Source organism: Drosophila kikkawai, chromosome 2R (genome assembly GCF_030179895.1).
Source record: "Drosophila kikkawai strain 14028-0561.14 chromosome 2R, DkikHiC1v2, whole genome shotgun sequence".
NCBI classification, from domain to species: domain Eukaryota; kingdom Metazoa; phylum Arthropoda; class Insecta; order Diptera; family Drosophilidae; genus Drosophila; species Drosophila kikkawai.
The window spans coordinates 9,471,269-9,492,340 of record NC_091729.1 but is presented as its reverse complement, the minus strand read 5'-3'; the positions used below and the strand labels follow the sequence as shown (position 1 = coordinate 9,492,340).

Sequence of the window (21,072 nt, the reverse complement as noted above, 5' to 3'; positions counted from 1 at the left end):
AGCCTTGAATAAAATTAAAACAAAATACGTTGCAATAGCAACGGTTAAATATAAAATAAATCTAGAGAATAAGAAACACCTTAAGGAGTATTCAGGTTGTAAGGTTTAATTTCTACGATTTTAAAGAGGAATATTATATGAATTAAGAAAGATATAGTTAAAATATAACCCAAAAAGGTTAAATTCTTAACGAAGTTTTAAAATATTAACAAAATGTAAAAATATACAAAAAAAGTTTATCAAACAATTTTCAATTTTGAAACGCATTGTGTCCCACATTTATTTTTAGTCGCTTTCCCTGGAAACATTTTTTTTTTGCTGAAAATTTAATTTGGGTTTTGCGAATGTCTGACTGGGAAGAATATAAAAAACAAGGTTATAAAAAAGAAGAAACAATGAAAGAAAGTCGAAAGAAAACAATGCCAAAAGTCACATAAATTTATTTATATCTTTAATGACTTGAGCCAGGCGATTTCCTGCGAATTGGTTGCGCTCAGCGGATTTGTTGTTGCTTATATATTTATTGTTTGTATTACGCTGCTGTTGCTCTGTTGTTGTTGTTGTTGGGCGGGCAAACATTGAAACTGATTTGACACCAAAGAGCAGCGCCGCAGCAGCGGGGAAAAAATAAGAACAGGAGCAGCCAGGGGAAAATATTTGCCGTGTGCTACGTGCAACTTTATGGTGGGGAATCTTTTTTATCCGGGGTGACACAGGGGGGAAGCTATAAAATATATTGGCTGTATCTGTGTGACTTCCACAGCGAGAGTGTGTGTGTGTGCGAACAGAAGCGCGTTGAAAACACGCTTCCGTTTTAATTTAAAATACCCATAAATTTTCAAACATTTCATTTGGGAGCCATTCCCGTTTTCATGTTGTAACATTTCGTAATTGTCTGGTGCGTGTGCCAGAGGGAGACACAGGATGCCGCTCCCTCGCTCCCCCTCACGTTCTGTGCGCACTTTTAGCCCCAACTCTTGAGTGTTTTATAATTTGGTTTAAATTTTAAAGCTCGTGTAAAATGCGACGTGTAAATGGTTTTAATTGAGCCTGAAAACGAGTCTGAAGCGAAATGGAATTAGGCAAATCTGCAGGTTCGTTGGCGGGTTGATTTTGGCCAAAAGCGCTTTTGCTTTCATTTCGAAAACGTATAAAGGGAGGGGGAAAAGCAACAGGCTTTGTATGGAATTTCCCTTTAAAGCATTAAACTTTAACTTGACTTGGAAAAATATTTAAGAAGAATAGATTTAAACCATGAAAGAAAAAAACCTATTGAACTTTTTCAGCATAGTTCTGTTAATAGTAATAGGTAATACATAGTAGCTAAGAAAAATATTTTAAAAATTGTAAATGAAAATAAAATCTATATAACGGAGAAGGAGTATTTTCGGGTTCTGCCATATCGATATGTAAAATTCTGAAACACCCTACAAAGATTATAGATCATAAATTCCTTCAGATCTATTTCATTGGTAATTCGGCAGTTGAACTAAATCACCGTTGTGCAATTTTTCCTGCATCTAAACAATCTGTTTTGTGAAGTTCAGCAGTTCGGTTGAAAAATTCAGTAGATACGTCAGCAGAGAGAACCATAACAAAAGCTGCAAATTAAAAAAGCAGAAAAGACGCAAAACTTGCAATAATCAAAATAAATATAATTTAAACAAGAAAGGAAGCTAACTTCGGCACGCCGAAGTTTGTATACCCTTGCAGATTGGTTTTCATATTTATGTCATAAATTATAATGCCGAAAACAGACACTAAACTGAGTTACATACCATTTTACCTATACTTATTATGTTTACAGTTTGACAGTTACAGTTATACATTCCCAGCTTTACATTTTCTCTACATCTGCGGATCGCTTCTATGGCTGCTATATGATATAGTTGTCCGACTTTCATAAAATGTATACCAAAATTCTATAATAATAAGTAAAGCTCATATCTCAGAGTAGATGAAAATACGCTGAAAAACAACGAAGTTATAATTTTTTCTATTACTTTCCCTATCGTTCCTATGGCAGCTATAAGATATAGTCGTCCGATTTTCATAAAATTTTTACCAAAATTTTGAAATAATACCAGAAGCTCATGTGTCAAAGTAGATTAAAATACGTTGAAAAACAACGAAGTTATAATTTTTTTGATTAATTTCCCGATCGTTCCTATGGCAGCTATAAGATATAGTGATCCGATTTTCATAAAATTTTTACCAAAATTCTGGAATAATATAAAAAGGCTATATCTCAAAAATGATGAAATAATATTGAAAAACAGCCAAGTTAAAATTTTTTTTCTAAAAATTTATCGAACATTTGTATGGCAGCTATATGATATAGTCGTCCGATCCGGCCCGTTCCGACATATATAGCAGTGAGAGTATATAGAAGACTATATGCAAAGTTTCATTCAGATAGCTTTAAAACTGAGGGACTAGTTTGCGTAGAAACGGACAGACGGACGGACAGACGGACAGACGGACAGACGGACATGGCTAGATCGACTCGGCTGTTGATGCTGATCAAGAATATATATACTTTATAGGGTCGGAAACGTCTCCTTCACTGCGTTGCAAACTTCTGACTGAAATTATAATACCCTGCAAGGGTATAAAAATAAATACTATAATAAATAACCAGCTAAGAGGGGCTATCAACCCATCTAAACAGATTGTTCAAAACCGCATTGGATATAATGCATTATGACTAACACAAAATCATTATCAGCGCTGACAAAAGACCCACTTGTAGCCTGGATGTGCCAGGAACTCCGCCGCATAATTTGTAACTGAAGGTGGGATCAATTATTATAATGCTCCGTAATCTAAATCATCCGAGATTATGCAACGGTACGCGGTTGTCCTCTAAGAAACTAATGAACAACGTGATTCAAGAGACGCTCATCAAGGGCAAATTTAAGGGAGAGGAGTTCTTATCCGTGGGAATTCCGATTATTCCAACAGAGCTTACATAAAATTCAAAACAAACAAAAGGGTCAACCAAGGAAAAAAAAAATAAAATAAAATAAATATATATATGTATATTTATATAATATAATATATATACTTAACAGGGGGAAAAAAAATACAAGGATGTCTTAATCCAATGAAATCAAGAAACACACTGCCAGTCTAGCTCTGAGCACCTTGCTTATATAGTACGATTTGATTTGAAATATAACTCAAGGGCTTCAACGATTTTCTTAGAACAAAATTTGATTTAATTTTGTATTAGGCTGGCAAAGGGTCACACTTATTTACCGATATTTGTCCGATACACAAAATATTAAACAGTATACAGAATAAAGGCTACCAAATACATTCTTAAATTTCAATTTAATTAAAACAAAATTAATTTATTTTCCTGTGTGTTCTAAAAAGTGTTGCAGCTTTTCTTCAAAACTCCCACTTTCCTGTTAATCTCCTCATTAAAAAACCGCTTTCCTTCCTCTCATTTTGAGCCTCTGCCCTTCGCCCTTTACTAATTCAATCATCCAGAGGGGGATTTCTTCAGCTTTGCTCTTCAGCCCACCGCACCAGTTCCTTCCGCCCATTCATTAAACGCGGCTCAAAAGCATTACTCACTCACACCTCGAGTTAATAAACAGCCCTGGAGGCAAGTGGAAAAAAAAAAGCCATGACGCCAAAATCGTCGCCTCGTTCATAAAAATATAACTCATACGCAGCGTTGGCCCCGGAGCATACCACTCTACTCACTCCCAAGCCTCGCCACTCAACTCGGCTCAAGCCCCTGTATTTATTTATATATGTGCATATACATATATAGAGAGAGATTTTTTTATGGAGCCGCGAATGTGTCGAGCGTTTGTAAACTCATTAAAATGTGCTCACTGTACAGTGCAGCGCATAAAGTTATTTTCTCCGCCGGCGAAGAGATGAAGGGGAAACCGGGCATTAACTTTTAAGCCTCGACGGCTTTTTAATTAAGACATCCTCCGGCCGCACCTCTAGAATGCAATCAGCTCGGTTCCAAAGTCACGCTTTGATTTATTTTCACAGCCCCCAACCCGCCGGCCCCAGTTGATTGCCTCCTTAAAGCAGGATAAGAACTTTCACGGAGGGAACGGAGTTTGCAGCGGGGGAAACTATTGCCAAATGTGGCAGACATTTAAATAAACGTTAAGGGCGGACCAGAGGTGTGGAAATGGGGTGGCAAATAAGGGAAGATATATCTATAGAATAAGTGATAGAACGAGAACGCAAGGCATGCAAGCACTTGAGAGTCAGACAGAGCAAATATGGAGCTTGGGTAACTTTAGTCAAGGACGTGGAAAAGGATGATGTCTCAGCATCCACTGACATTGTAGCTAAGAAACTTGGTATAAGCAAGGAATTGAATATAGAGTTGTATAAAGTTTAATATTTAGATTTAAATAAAATAATTAATAATTAATTTGAGATATGTGGTTTTTGGGCTCTCAGTTAACCAGGTTTTCTTACCACTTTATTTTCTTTCTTTAAGCCGAAATAATCGAGTCTTAAAGTTTATAATAAATTGTCTGTTTCAATCTTCAAAATTGATTTCTTCAAGTCTGTGGTAAAGGTGATTTCATCACAAAGTTCAACACCACTGGCAGGACTTGAAGGACTTTTCCAGCAGATGAAGTGTGGAAGGCAAGCAAAGTGCTGCCGACAAACACAAATACACTTGGGCACACACGCAGACATTCGTTACAAATGTGTGAGTGTCTTGCCTTGGCTTCGTTTCCTTTTTTCTTCCCATTTCTCCTGTCGTGCAGTTACGTAAATTATTGTCTGTCTTCCCAACGCTCGCTCCGCCATGTCACTTTTCACTACGCTTCCAGCTCGGCGCTCCTCTTTTTTTTTTTTTTGTTGGCCCCAAAACTCCTACACACACACACACATTGTACATGCTTTTGTATTTTATTGCATATTCCCTATTCGCTTGTACATTTTTCTCCCCCCTCAGCACTTAAAGTTCCCCGAAAAAAGGACGAGGAAAACTTTCTTTCTTTTCTCCCCTTAAATTAAAGAGGGATTTTGTTTTCATCTCCCGCCCGCTCTGCTCGGCAGCAACATTTGATAGTGTTGCATACTGGCCTCCTTGTTAGACGAGTAGTAATAATGTCTGGTTGAAGTTGCCTTCGAAGTGGTCTGGCACTTATAAGTAAGATGAATTGTCCTCTTTGGCAGAGTGGGAAAAGCTGCCGGAATTAGAATTTAAATTATGCCTCTGGGGAGCAATGAAATGATGTGAAATATATTTGTGTTTGTGTTTGAGTTGGAGTTCGTGCAGCATTTCCACAGAGTGTTACATGCCGGGAACAGTTGTAAATAATAAAAAAGATAGGTCAGGGACCCGCTAAGCGAGCTGCCATAAAATTTGGCTGAATATTAAAAAGAGTCCGGCTATGCCTAGGGCAGAATAATATTTTTCTAAACGATTCAATTTGAAATTTATATATTTTTGAAAGTAAATTGTTAGTTTTTAATGCCAGTAACAATGATATTACATTTATAAAATTTTTCTAGTTTTAGTTAAACCTCCAAAATCTTTTCAAAAAGTTAAAAAAAGTTTATTAGTTTTTCTTTCAATTACAGCGAAACTTCTTTCAGCACGAACATTGTCACACCCTGCATAGGGAAAGGCAAAAACACATTAGAAGCCAGGATATGGGGCCACGACACCCGAGGAATTAATTCATTTAAAAGTCGTTAGAAGACGTCCACAAAAAAGAGGAACCAAGGGATGGAAACATTTTGCAGGCAGCTCCGGAAGCCAGAGTCTGGAAATGCCAGTGGCAACATCAGAGGAAAATGCTCAAATCCCTTTTTGCACTTAAGTGATAAACAAATACAGTGGCATGCGGCAAAGCAAATACAAATGCATAAGCGCCAGACGCCGAGCACAAGGCATCTCGGCAGATCGAGTGTGAAAAGTGGCAAGCTCAGAGTCGATTCCCCACTGCCCCAGGATCTGGCCCTGAATCCTGTATCCCCGCAACCAAGAGATTCCATCCCCAGCAATTGAGACTGCGATTCCAACTGCATCATCAGCATAATCAACGCGGCTCCCGTTGGCTTTTTGCGTCGTAAATTTGCTGAGTGCTCTGCTCAGTTCAGCGGAGGGGAAGAGGAGAGGAGAGTCCGTGCCAGACCAGGCCAGGGAGTCACTCTTAGCAGTCACTCATACTTGATACACCGAAAGAAAAGGTGTATAAAAGTTTAGAGAATGAAATATTCGAGATATTTACTAAATCCACTAAGGATTATCATCAAACGCACCAGAAAACAAATTTAAAGAAGTCTAAAACTGTGTGCAAAACGATATATATGTTAATTAAAATGTTTCCAGAGTTTTTACAAATAAAATAAGTTTTCTATTTATACATAAATTCACATTGATTTTGTAAATTTATGAATTTATCAACCCGATCATATAATTAATTCGTGTTAATTTATTTTATGATATTAAATTTTATTTTTAACTTTTCGTAAATTCGTTTTTATGATATATACTTTATGTATAAAATTTATAATGCTAAAAATTGGTAGTCAAAGCTATCTCTTTCAAAACACACAATCAAAATTATTTATATAAATTTGCTTTTCATATATAAAATAAATTTAGGCTAAAAAGATACAAAAATTAAGGTTCTCCAAAAATCACTATGTTTTCTAAAGCCCTTATAATAAGTTTAAAGAAAGAAAAAGCAAATTATTTATAAGTTTTCTAGTTTTGGGTTATTTGTTTTAAGGATCCTAATGACTTCTTTAACACTTTCCATAAATTATTTATTGATATGACAGAAAAAACAGTATTGTATATGGATTTTTATCTTCTGTAAATATTAAATAATCTTTAAAACTATCTACTCCTCCTTATTTTTTCTCAGTGCTCTGCTATCTCGCTCCCTCTCTATCAGAGCTCATCAGGCTGAAGCTGACTTTTGCTGGCTCCGCTTCTGCCAGCTTCCGTTACGTCTTTATTTGTCTGTCTGTCGTTTTCCTTTACGTTCTGGCCTTTCTCTCACTTTCTCCCCCTCCGCACACCCCCACCCACCCCGCTTAATGTTTGTTTACCTTGCGTTAATGAAGTTGTTGCCCACCGCCGACGTCGACTGAACAATTTTTCTGCAAAAATATTTTTGCAGCTCCCCAAATGATACCGACAGAGAGACAGGCGATGCGGTGGCAGGGCGGGGACTGAGAGTTAAAAATAAAAGCAATTAGTTTGTTCATCACTCAGCAGATGGCCCGGCAAAATGAATATTTTTTTAAGCAACTGACAGGGTCTCCTCTCCTCTCCACCCGTCTCTTTCTACGCTGTCGCCATCTCTTTTAATATGAACGAAAGCGTGGAGCAGGAATAATAATTATGCATGCAAATAAAAGAGAAGGACTGTTAAAGGAAAAGGCAAGCCAGAAAAAAATAATGTAAATACACCAGAGGCCATTTAAATAGGTTTACAAGGAAATGGAAATATTGAAAATGATCTTCCTTATAATGTAATGTTTAAGTAGCTTTATTATTTGTACTATCTAATATTTATTTGTAATTTAAACTCTAATTAAATCTAATATTTAATCCATGCTTTTACTGGCTTTTATCTTTAACAAGGTAATTAGTACTCTTTTTCACTTTAAGTATTTTCTATAAATACATTTGCTTTAACTCTTAATCATAGATAAATACTCCCTCTAAATATGTACCCTGTAGTTCTTATAGAACGTTCCTTTTGTAAATATTATTACGTATAAAATTATTAACAATTTTGATTTTTAATATCAACCAAATAGTTTACCAAATTTCTGTTAACCTTTCACAATATTTGTTCGCTTACCTTGAGGAAAAACAGGCCGCCAGCTGGGAGTGTGATGCGATGCGAGCCCGGCAGGATCTTCAGGGGAACCCCGTCCTTGTACCACTGGATGGTGGGCGTGGGGCTGCCCTCGGCTTTGCAATTAAGCGTGGCTGGCTCGTGTCGCGGCACCGTCGTATCTATTGGATGCTCCACTATCCGCGGCGGATGCGAACCTGCCAAAGAAATGCAGATGCGGGAGATGGCGTTGAATGAAAAGTTAAATATAACAAGAAAGGAAGCTAACTTCGGCACGCCGAAGTTTGTATACCCTTGCAGATTGGTTTTGATGTTTATTTTATAGATTTAAATGCTGAAAACACTCACAAAACAGAGTTTCATTACATTTTACCTATACTTATTATGTTTACAGTTTGACAGTTACAGTTTTACATTCTCAGCTTTATATATTTTATACATTTACCGATCGCTTCTATGGCAGCTATAAGATATAGTTGTCCGATTTTTATGAAATTTATACCAAAATTCTAGAATAATAAAAAAAACGTATATCTCAGAGTAAATAAAAATGCGTTGAAAAACAACGAAGCTATAATTTTATTTCTATTAATTTCTCGATCGTTCCTATGGCAGCTATATCATATAGTCGTCCGATTTTCATAAAATTTTTACCAAAATTCTGGAATAATATAAAATGGCTATATCTCAAAAATGATGCAAAAATATTGAAAAACAGCCAAGTTATAATTTTTTTTCTACAAATATATCGAACATTTGTATGGCAGCTATATGATATAGTCGTCCGATCCGGCCCGTTCCGACATATATAGCAGTGAGAGCATATAGAAGACTATATGCAAAGTTTCATTCAGATAGCTTTAAAACTGAGGGACTAGTTTGCGTAGAAACAGACAGACAGACAGACGGACAGACGGACAGACAGACAGACGGACAGACGGACAGACAGACAGACGGACAGACGGACATGGCTAGATCGACTCGGCTGTTGATGCTGATCAAGAATATATATACTTTATAGGGTCGGAAAGGTCTCCTTCACTGCGTTGCAAACTTCTGACTGAAATTATAATACCCTGCAAGGGTATAAAAATTGCGGGGGGCTTGGGGCAGGGTTCCTTCCGCTTTCCGCTGCGCCAGTCGGTATCATCATCATCGCCAGCGGTTTGTTTAAATGAAAAAAAAAAAAAAAAAAAAAAACAGTAAAACGAAAAAAAACGCGCACGGTGGCAAATGAAAACAATGTTAATGCGCATTGCCGTTGACGTTGCAAATGAAGTTGCAGTTGCAATGGCAAAAATGGGGGCAAAAAAAAGTAGGAGGAAGGTCCTGGACGCTCAAAGGATTCAGTTTGGAATTAATTTGTTTAGATTTGCATATGCGGCAAAGGACACCGGCAGCTTAGCTCCTAAGTAGTTTTTTTCTCTGTATAATTTTCCTACTTTTGTTTTGTTTTGCATAATGCAAACGTTGGAAAATTAACTGGGTGGAAAAGGGCAGAAAGGGTAGAAGCGGGTAGAAATAAGCCAGGGATTAGCATAGTCTTTGTTTTCACCTGAAAACTTTATTTCTAAATTCAAATAATTTGCTGGATAAGCTGGAAAATGAACTTTTAGCAAGCAAATTAAGGAATTTAGAACAGAACTTGTGCAGTACTTTCTTAATCTTAAATCGTTAGTTAATCTACAAATGGCCTGGTTTTTCCCCGCCATTCCCCAATTTCAATTCTTCAGATTTGCGTTCCACCCTCGACGAAATCAAAGGAAAATCCATTTTCAGCTGGCAAGTTGCTTTCGAATCCTTAACACCCCATGAAAGCCGATTCAGAAATACTTGCGCTATCGCACAATCTTTATTTGCTAACCGCAGACCAACTCGAGTGTTTGCTGCGAGCAATCTGTCAATGGCAAAGACATAAATTTCAATTTTCATGCCATATCTAAACAATTTGCTGTCACCCACACACGAACACACGCCAACGGAGCGGGGACTGGAGGGGGAAAAGCAAACCAAGCAAGATGCAAAACTTTATCCATATCGCTGCTGGAATCTATAAATACTATATTCGAATGCACTGCAAATAAAAATATTATAAAATTCCCATTTATGAATAAAAAAGAAAAGGTCTTCAACTAGTTTCAAGGATATTTTGCAAGCTTAGTTTTCTTGTCATAAATTTAAATACTTCAATTTAAGCTCAAAAGTTTCATTTTTTTAAATACAAAATCCTTTTCCCGCAGTGCATTCCTTTATACATCTATGCAGGCCACGCCGCGTGAAAATTGATATGTCAGAAAACGTTGGAATATTGAAACGTTATTTAATAAAAGGCAGTCGAGGCAACATTTGTTGCTCTTCCAGTTTTTGTTGCCGATTGCACCACGACAACGACAACGAAAACGACAGCAACAAACAGCCAGGGGCCAGAGTTGCATGTCATCCAGAAAGGAAAACAACAACGCCAGCACCAAGTCACAAGCTGGAAATCGAATTTCGGATCGGAGTTCACAGAGAAAATAACGCGGAGATGGGGCCCAGCAGACGTGTTGCATGCCCTGCCAAGGGGAAGTTTCCAGTTCCACCCCCGCATGGGTGGCGAAAGGAGAAGGGTCTGTGGCTGGGGTCAACCAGCAAGACGACATGTCAATGTTATTTCAACAACGAAAATGAAAATAAAACACTGAAGTGGACTGAGAAATGGAATGGGAGTTATGGCAGTCGAAAAATCAACATGCAACGAAAAACCAAATATCAAATAGTGGAGAGCAACAAAAAATGGGCGAAAAAGAAAAGGAAATAAGGAGGCATATAAAGATTGGGGGTAGGGTGAGCACATTTTTAGGGAAAAGTTTCAAGGAGCGGAAATAGTATACCCTTTAACAACGAAATGTCACATAATTTGATAGAAGATATTTGTAGTTAATTATAAATAAAGATTATAAATAATTATTGCCATTAACTTTAAATATGTTATTAGTTTAGTGTATTACAAATATACTATTTGGTGTAGGTTTGCATACATATATATTGCTATAAATCCACTAAAGAAGTGTAGGTTCTAACCTAAGTTATGTTTATTAATTACTACTATTTTTTAGGGTATGAAACGTAGACAGTTCATAGAAAACCCCGTTTAATAACTTGTGTCCTCCTAGTTTTCTACAACAAATCCCCAAGCAAAGGAGGCACAACTCGTGACCAAGTGTAAGCATTCAATGTGTCCGTCGAGCACAATTCGAGGGTTAAATGTCGCATGTGGGGTTGCCGAAAAAAAAAGCACAGAAGGGGGCGGCTTGTAAGGGGCGTGTTCACAACCGAAAGTTGCTCAACCATGGACACAATTTTTTTTTTTTGTTTTGTTTGCCGCTACTCCTGTTTGTGCATATCTTTGCTGACCAGGCACAAGGACCACGACCGGGAACAGGACCAAAGTTGGCTTGTGCGGTTTGGGCCCTGCGGTGATGTTCAACACCTAAAAAAAAGGGTTCGAACGAACGGAGACGGGGACGGGGACCTTTGTTTTGATTACGCTTCATTTTCCAGTTTGTTTGGGAACATCCTCCACCAAAAAAAAAAAGAGAGAGGAGACGAACAGCAGCCAGGGGAAAAACTTTGGCGACTTGTAGCTGAATAATTCAATTAGCAAACAGAGCAAATTTGCCAACAGCGGCGATTGCAACCAGATCCAGATGTGGCCCAGAGGCCTACTAATTTAGTTTTAATTGCATGCCAAGGAAAGTTGCACGGCCAAACACATTCGCCTGCATATATGCATTTATGGGCGAAACTAAAACACGACGAAGAATGTAACGACATGGAAAATGCTAGAAATTTGCATAAAAGCAGCAAAGGCATTTGCCCAGCCCTTATGCAAAATGCATCAAATAGTGCAGGGGCGGCGTTCTGGAAGGGGTTTTTACTGGAGTAAGCAACTAAAATGCAGCCGGAGTGCCAGGACCTGGATCCAGGGACCCGAGCGCCGAGTCCAAGGACCAAGACGTTGTCGAAATGCCTGAAGAAATTGCTGCGAAAGCGTTTCGCCAAACTGGGTTTCACTTAACAAGCAAAATATTTGCTGCAATTTCCTTAAACATTTTCTTTTCCTTTTAGCAGACAGACGAAAAGCGAAAGGGGGGGCAAGGGGGTATGGTGACTTGAGGCATGTGTATGTATTATAAAAGCACACATTTGACCGGCTACCTCTCGGGCATCACTAACTAAAGTGGGTACATACGAGGTGAAGCGACAATAAACCCTGATCAAAGTGAGATTTGGTGATAGGAAACATAGTGCTGGTTACTTTCTCGTATAAATTATAGTATGATCTTTGAAAAGCAATTTAATTATTCCTATAATAGATGTACCAAATATTTAGTTTTTCTTTTATGACCTTGATTAATTGTTTAAATAAATTTATACATTTTGTTATTATGTTAATTCATAACAAGAGTATATAGACTTCATTGTGATGTCTAAAAGTTCTCTTACGAACACCGTTAGTTGTTGTTGTGGCACTGCATAGTTTGTTACCGACGTCGGCGGGTCAGAAGCTAAACAAAGGCTCTGCACCACACACACTCACACACTCGCACACCCCCTAAACCCCAGAAGAGTGTGTGTTCCTTCAACGCCTTGGCAAGTTGCTTATGTGTTGCATACTTCCAAGGGGCTCGCTTAGCTTTAGTTTTTAGCTTTAGCTGCTTTTGCATCATCAATCAAAGGCAGCCCCATGAGGAGGAAGTGGGCACCCACCCAGCCCATTGTTGGTTTAATTATAGCCCTGCTCTAAGACTTGCTAATTGTTTTAGTAGCATACTTTTCGACGTACAACTTTTGTTGCTGCCTTGGGCCAAGGAAGTGTGTTAGTTGGGCCTCCTCCGTTCCCTTTCCGACTTTGCAGCAAAAGCAAAGTAGAACGGCCAATGCAATAATTAAATTTTTGCTATAATTTACGTGAAAAGCAGCAGAGGCAGCAACAGCTGCTACACCAAATGAGTCTTGTAGGGAACAACAACAACAGCAGCAACAATAATAATGGATGGATGTGGGCCACTCTGTGATGGAGCAGCTATCCGAATTGGACGAAATATGTTAAGAATATGTATATTTAATGTGCCAAGAGGTTCATTATCTACAATTTTGTGTGTCATGATTAAATTCTGTCTTTCTGGCTCGTGTGTGGGTGAAATGCAAGGTAATTAAATAAGGAATAATTAATTTCGTTTGGCAAAGAAGCATTTCATGCAAAGGCTTTTAATTTAAAGTTTAGGCAAATCAAAAGATTACTTAGACTTTGTTTGCTCTCCAAATGGTTCCTATTTATGCATTGGCACATTTATTTAAAATCTAGCAAAATTCCACCTCTTTCGAATACAAAAATGTCCAAGTTTCCCTTCCCCCAACTAACTAACCACCGCTCACGAAATGCAAGTAAAATTAAACTTTTGTAAACGCCTCATGTTCGTGTGCCGCAAATTGTTTCCGGGGATGTTGTCGAGAAGTTCTTTCGTTGTTCTTGTTTAGTTATGAATCATAACGACGCACACCCAGCGCTATAACAACGGGAGAAACAGCCCGAAACAAACCATAAATTGTACCATTTTACTCTCTTCTAGCGCAGACAAGGGTGTTTGCCAATGACTCACTTCTTTTTGGTTGTTTTTTTGTTGTATATTTATGTTTTATTTTCCTTTTTTTTTTGTATTTTGGGCGGTGTGGTGAAGTGACACTCTTTCTAATTGCTCGTAACACCCCCAGACCGAACTCGACCATTGAAATGTTCAAGAGTCATGATGCATTCGACTTCCCAGGAAACTGGAGTTTTTTATTCCATTTTATTTCGGACTTTATTTATGCTTAGACAACTTCGACTTGTGCATATAGAGTGCAAATAATATAAATAATTCAGGGCGCACGGGAGAGCGCACACATTTGCATTGAGAGCTGAGCAGAACGTTTCGGGACTCCCCTGGTAAATGCATTACAATGCTGCAAGAGAGTTGCGGGGCACACAAAAATTGTGCAAATACTTGTGGCATATGTGTACACAGAGAGAAATATTGCAGAATATTCAGATATATTAAATTATATATAAATATCTCTAGTAAAGTCGAAGTAGTATTATGATAGTTTCGAAAATCTTCGACTTTATTATTCCCATTTTTAAGTTAACAAAATTTACTCGTTGTGTACATTCTCCTGGTATCCTTTATGGCCATGTGCATATCTATTGCCGCTTCCACATGTGGGTTAGTCTGTCTGGAGAGAATCATTGCCAACTATTGCTCCACATTTCGGTAGGCCCTTGGCCCCTCTCCCCCGCAATGGAGCATGTGTCCAATGGGTAGCATACATATGTACGAGTCCATGTAGAAGCGATTGCACTTGGCTCGGGCTTTGGCTCTAGTTGGAGCCTTAACGGCAGCTTAGTCTCCAGCCAGCCATACCTGACGCCCTGCCAAACACACCTGGAAAAACACACTGCATCGCACCCTCGCCCTCGCAGAAACACTTTCCTCTGGCATCGCACATGGCAAATGCAAAGTTTTCACATTGAATTTTCCGGCGCAGCGCATCCGGTGACAAATCCTTGGACGGGCTTCCTTGTCTCTCTGGTTGGGTCTGTGAGTGTGTGTTTTGGGTGGATGGATGAAAGTGTCAGTTATCCCAGTTACAATTCCCAGTTAAGAGATATCCAGAGAAAGAGCGCAGGCTTTGCTGCCAAGCTTGGAAAACAGATGTGTGATTTCTATTTTTGGCGTTTACTTATATTTAAGTCAATTCTTATTGAGTATTATATAATTCCATTTTTTTTTTTCAATTCACAACCCTAGCTCTATTTTTCCCTAAGGAAGTGTATTTTCTTAAGTTCTCACGGGCTTAAGTTAAAGCAAACTATTTCTAGTTGCATCAGCTTCTTTTTCGTGCCACGAAACTTTGTCAACCGTAAAATGTTACGACGCGAATCTGTTTTACTTGCTCTCTGCTTTTCTTTTGCCACTGAGCAGCCACAAGGATGTTTTTATTTGCACACGGGGACATTTGCAATTCCAGTCGGGCGATGGCTCATTAAGCAGCAGCAGCAGCAGCAGCTGAAAAAGGATCCGGGAGCAGGAGTCAAGGATCTGCCAGCTGTCAAGCTGCTGTGTCAAATGCTAATTAAAATCAAGCGCCATTCGCTTGTTCAAACACAAATCCTATCCGGGAACAGGTAAACTGAAATCGGGAGCCGGGACAGGCAGACAGGCAGACAGGAGACCGTGACCAGGCGCCATCATCATCATTATCCCTGTCATCGTCAACAGCAATCAAGATAAAAGATAAGTTAAATGCCAGGAGGGGGTAGTGGAGTGGAATCGGGAGTCCGGGGTCCTGCCTCACTTTGTTGCTTGTTTGTTTTGTAATAAAGTCCTGCAGGGTAACCACGACCCCTTCAGCCCCCCCGATTTCATCATTCCGCCGCCACCGCGCAGCATCAAAGAAAACTTGGGCTTTTTGGGGCTAGTGATTTGAACGCTTGATTGCTTTCAGTCAGGACAAGGACGAGGACGAGGACGTGGACGCGGATGAGGACGAGTACGTGCCAAGCACCCAGGATAACGCCCCCATAACAGTGTGTTCATGTTAATTTCTATCTGCCTGATTGCTGGGGCCCTGCCGTTGGCCTCTTTCCCAACACGTTCGCCTCATAATTTCGGAGTGAAAATTTTCAATTAAACTTAATTGCATTAAAAGCGAAGGGTTCAATCTGTCGTTATAGTCGTTGTCCCGTCCTGTCCTCGGTTATCCTTGTTTTTTGTTGTGATAACGATTGGATACGATCCACCCCCTTAACATCCTTGGCTGGGCTCCCTTTCATTAGTTTGTCCCCGGCTTTTGTTGTAGCTTTTTACGGTCTCTGAAACTTTTTACGCTGCAATGCGTTTTATTTTTCGAGTCCTTGGGAGGGGGTTTCAATTTTGGGGATGCAGAGTGTGCGATAGGGTTCGCTTTTTATGGGGAGGTGCGAGTTTTTGGGGTGTTTCGTGCGTGGGAGTGCGACATGGACCCCTGTGAAATATGGAATAATTTAGTGTCGGCCCCCGTTTTATGCCCACTCATAAGTCATTAAGTTTTTCCAGCCGCCGGAACATTATTTTGAATTGGTTTCGGTTGGTTGATTAAAATTCATGGCGTCATAATTTTTGGGCTTAAAAGAGGAATTAAAAAATATTTATAAATAAATTGACACTTGTTTATACTTGCCGAAGAAGTCAAGTAATTTGAAATTGGATTAAAACCATACAAAAATTTTATTTTTTGATTATCTGTCACCCGTTTTATATCCTTACTTTCGATATAACACAATCCTCTTCAGTTTATTAATTGTTTTTGACTTCTGTTACTGTTCTTACCCAAACCAATTTATCAGCATAAAAACCATCTGAATGAATTTCCTAACCACTGAAGTAAGCCCAACACCCTGATGAATATATTTTACCTAACAAAAAATTATTCTGCGAGAGGACCAAGCCCCCACTAAAGCTTCATAGTCCTTGAAAGAGATAGAAAAGCCTAGAGGTGTGAGCAGGAATCCCTCTCCAGTATCGGAATCCGCTTCAACACCTACAGTGCCCGCAAAAAGGACTTCCACTCAATCTAAGCGCTGGGCAAACATTTTTGTCGCACTCTTTTAGTTTTTTTTTTTTTCTCTTCTCTAAGATTTTTTTGTTCCTGTGTAAATTGCAACGCATAAATCTCTGTGACAAACAGACAGAAGGAGAGAGTGGGGGAGAGAGAGCCAGATGAAGAGGACGAAGGACAAACACTCAAAAACACAATAGGAGTGACGCGACAGCCATTTTTCAAAAACAAAACATGCATCACAAAGCGCTCCAACATACAAAAAATGGAAGCGGAGGGGGAAGTGTGAGCAGAAGTATTCCGAAAAAAGCACTTGATGGTGCAGAAAGAGACGGGCGCAAGCCTGAAGAGAGAGAGAACGCATGATTGTCTTAATGGCTTCGACATGTTTGCAAAACGACTGTCAAAAGCAGGCTAGGGAAATGGCAATGGCATTGGGCACACACACCGACATGGTCACGGGGAGACGAAGATGGAAAAGGAAAGGAGCTGCAGCTGGAGCTTCAGCCTCGCCTGAATTTGAAGCTGGAGCTGTACCAGCCCCAGAACATGGCATCAAATCACAGAATCTGGCATTCACAGTTCCGCTTCAGTCACTCAAAGTCCTGGTTTCCCCCCTCCGATTCTCCGGCTGTGTCTTTTCGATTTTCTCGCTTCGTCTTCGCTTTTGCCTGTCGGCAGCTGTGAAAGCGATTAGGGATGGGAAAGGCATTCGATTAAAGGCTAGTAATCGATTACACATGTCCTGTCTTTAAGGGTTTACGATAATGGGAATTAATTGTATAGCTTTAGTCTGAAAACGTCGAGGTAAATATATAAAAATGATTTTTTAAAGGAAGCTTTATTTATAAAAATACTCATAGAAATCTTTGATTTAAAAACTGAATTTATATATTATTTTAATGTATTTTAATAAATGTTCGTACCGTGACACGATGCCATCCTTATGGGTGACACACTTGAGCTTGTCATATGTCTACTTCTTGGCTGAGTTTTCCTTACTCGTTTTTTCGGCGGCTCGTGCATCACAAATCTATGTCCTGACAGCAAAGTCACTCAGTCAGGCAGCCACACACTTGATATGCCCCCATCCCGGCTGGCATCCAAATTCCACTCCCGTGGAGTTGCTACTTCTCCCAAAAAAAAAGAAGAGAAACCCAATCGCACACTTAGACATGTTCGGCCTGGAGGGTCTATACACACGTTGCAAATTGAATTTTTCACCTGAATGCGTTGCAGGGGGGAGTGGGTAGTCAGGGGGTCGAGAGACTGCGGGGTTGGGGACGTCTCGTCTGTCTGCATGTGTAATTATCGTTATCGATATCGCTCATACGCCCAGTTGGCTGCTCTTGCCGCTGACAAACTCTGACAAGTTGCGTTAAACTGCTGGAGCTGGGCGAGCATTTAACCCTCGTTAGGCAAAATCGAAATTAACGCCGCCACATTCGTCCTGGCCATGTGAAAAAGGACACTTTTAATGCGCACCCCTGACAGCTTTCTGCTCGGCCTATGAAGTTATTAAAAGTAAATTAGGGTTGCTAACCAGCAGAAACCGAAACCGAAACCAGTTCTGCTCCTTCTCATGGTAGATGGGTGGGTGGCTATATCCACCGCCCACTCCACTTTATCCTTTATCCTGCTTTGTTAGGGTTGCGTGCCTTTGACGCATTTCAGTTGCTTTTGCTTTTGTTATGTCTGCGTCTGGTTTTGTTTTCGGGTCTCGGGTTCTTGTTGTGTTTTCTGCTCAACTTAATTGTCAACAAGGGAATTTTTAAAACTATGCCGTAGTTTCGCTTGTCTTTGGGATTTATGCTGCAAACTTTCAATTATTTTCAGATTTGCTTAATTATGGCTTACTCCAGGTGATGGCAGTGGAATGTCCTGTATATGTAAGTGATTTTTAAGTGGGGGTATTCCATATTGTCTGAGCGATGTGTCAATCATCGCCTGATTATGAATGCAACTGGGTTACAAAAACGCTTTATGAATAATTCAGGAAATATCACGGAATACCTAGAATGGGGCTAACGAATTTGATTTTAGCTTGGGGCTTTGGAAATTCCCTGTAAATGTTTCGACGATATGTAATTTTGGGTTATTTATTAAATAATAATCAAATACTTAACTTTCAAAAGAATTGTACAGTTAATATTTAAGGGATTTAACTTTAATTTTATATGATTATCGTTTCATCAGCAGTAGGATAAGATCTAGTATTAAAAACTTTCTTTCTTACTTATTCTGAATCTATCATATCCACATTTCCAGGGTATCACATTTGAATTCCACTCCAATCAGCCGGAGAGCCATGCTTAGCCACCGCAGTAAGCAAATAAGTTTTTGGGTCTGTCAAACCACAGAAAAGAGGCAAAATGGCGTGGCACTCACACACATTAAGATTCAGACACAAAACACACAGATACACACCCATACAGAGACAGGCAGCGGCACACCTTTGAAGTGCAACGTCGAGCCGCGGGCCAAAGTTGAAAAGTGCGCTTGTTAACATTCCTTAATTGCTGTTGTTGTCACAGGAGCGACAGAGAGGGGCTAAAGACACGGGGAGACAGGTGCCAGAGGAGAGGTGATAAGGACTACGGGACCCCCTCAGCAAGGATGTCGACAAGGCGACAATGACGAGTGCAATTATACAAAAACTACTTAGGCGCGCTTCCTGCCTGCCTGTCTGCCAGAAAAAGATGGCCACGAGGAAACGCGAAGGAAAGGGACGATGTCGTTGCAACAAAATTGAAAGAAAATTCACTTTCGCGTTTGTAAATTTGTCAACATCCTTGAGAAAAGCAGCAGCGCAAGCAGTAGAAAATAGCTTGGGGCTGGCAGTGACAAGTGCAGGATGCAGGCCACAATGCGATTTCAGTTAAGTCTCTTATAATAGGAAACTCAAGCACTTTGGCTCACAAACAGCAGGCAAAACGGTGACGGAAACAGGAATAGGAACTGGGTACAGGATAAAACACTGACGGAAATAAAGATGTATTTGTTATGGAACGGAATATAAAGCTTATCAGAAGGAAGTAAAAGACTGCAGTACCAATGAGCATAAAGTTTAAATCAACACTTTTTTCTAATTATAAATTGAGAAATGAGGTAGTTACCATTATTTCTGAAGCTTTCTTTCAGTTTTCTCTATATAATTCTATTTCTCGCAGTGCATTGTCAGCCATTGTGTTGCCCAACTACATTTGTCATTAAGTCAATAAGCGCATTGTGCTTAAATGCACATAAAATAAAGCCTACAATGGAGAGCCGAGCAAAGCCATAAAACGAGCATAACCTGAGATCCTACATAAGAGGGGAGAGCGGGAGTGGGACGAAGAGGACCTGGACAAGGATGTTACCGAGAGGAAGGATCCATCTCATGTGCTGGCGACAAAGCCGATTTATGCCCAATTGGATTTGCTGCTAAGAGCCACAATTCATGTTTTTATGACCGGATGCCTATTACCCAAGAAACCCAAAACGAAACGAAACGAGACGGGAGCTGTTGTTGTTTCGTCTTTTTTAATAAATATAAAATGTCCTGACTGGCCATACAAAAGGTAAGTCAACAAAAGCGAGGGGAATGGAATGGAATGCTTAGCTTAGGCCATTGATAAGCAGCTTGGACTCGGGTCAGCAGGCATGTCCTTTTCTTCCTTTTCATTTCATTTCTTTTCTTTTCTTGCCTACACATATATATATTTTCTTTTTTTTTTGTAGGCTCATATCAACAATATCCCTGTCGTCGGCCTTTCATTCGATTTGCTTGTTAAAAAGCTCAAATTTTATGGCCTTTCCGTATCTTCTTGTTTGGCTTCTTCTTTTCTTTTCTGGGCAACAAGTAAGTTTATCGATTCGACGGCAAAGGACAATAAAATGGGCTTGGCTACAATCTGCTTTCCTGGCAATTTTCCTGGCGTTCATCATCGGGCCAGCTTTGACATTGATAAATTATGCAGACTTCTGGGCTATTTCCAGCGCAACAAATGGCCACGTCGGGAAAGCGCTGCCCGCTCTCAGGCCGCCCGTGATTTTCTGCGCCAAAGTCAAAGGCAATGAGTTGGGAAAAATTATAAGTCATAAAAAGCCAGCAGCAAAAGGGTTAACAAATGCCATTTAAAATTTAAGTGCCCCAGAGATGGAGCCGCTTAAGGATTGGGTAGCTTGGGATTGCCTTGATAAGAGTTTTCGAGTTAAAGTTTTATGAAGCGACTCGTAGAGACTAGATGTAAAAGCGGAGGGAATATTTAAGTAGACTGGGAGTAGCATATAAGAAAGGCGAATGCTAGTAAAATTCTGGTAAAATTTTTAGTAAAATTAAAGTGTTTTAAAAATGGTAGCTTAGCTTTATCTTTTATTTTGGATGTATTTTAAGATTATTTTGAGAGTGATTTTATCTTATTTTGAATGTATTTTGGGCGCCTTTTAGGTGTAATTTGGACGTATTTAAGGTAAATATATTTGTGATGTTTTTCTGAATGTATTTTGTGAGTGTTTTGAATGAACTTTGGTATTTTAATAAAAAAATTGTCACTAAAATAATAAATCAACTAAAAATTAACAAAGTAAAAGAGAAACTAACTAAAAGTATTGTTGAAATACCAATGCATTAAGTTATCAAAAACCA

The 21,072-nt window shown here is 39.4% G+C and overlaps 1 protein-coding gene across 1 annotated transcript in view; it reads right to left on the bottom strand.

Moving 5' to 3' along the window:
* The window catches only part of robo3 (roundabout 3), a 43,998-nt gene that overhangs the window by 16,725 nt on the left and 6,201 nt on the right, over window positions 1–21,072 (bottom strand). The window contains exon 2 of the mRNA XM_017166475.3: window positions 7,827–8,020. Within this exon, the coding sequence (XP_017021964.1) occupies window positions 7,827–8,020 (194 nt within the window). The remainder of the gene's footprint in view (window positions 1–7,826; window positions 8,021–21,072) is intronic.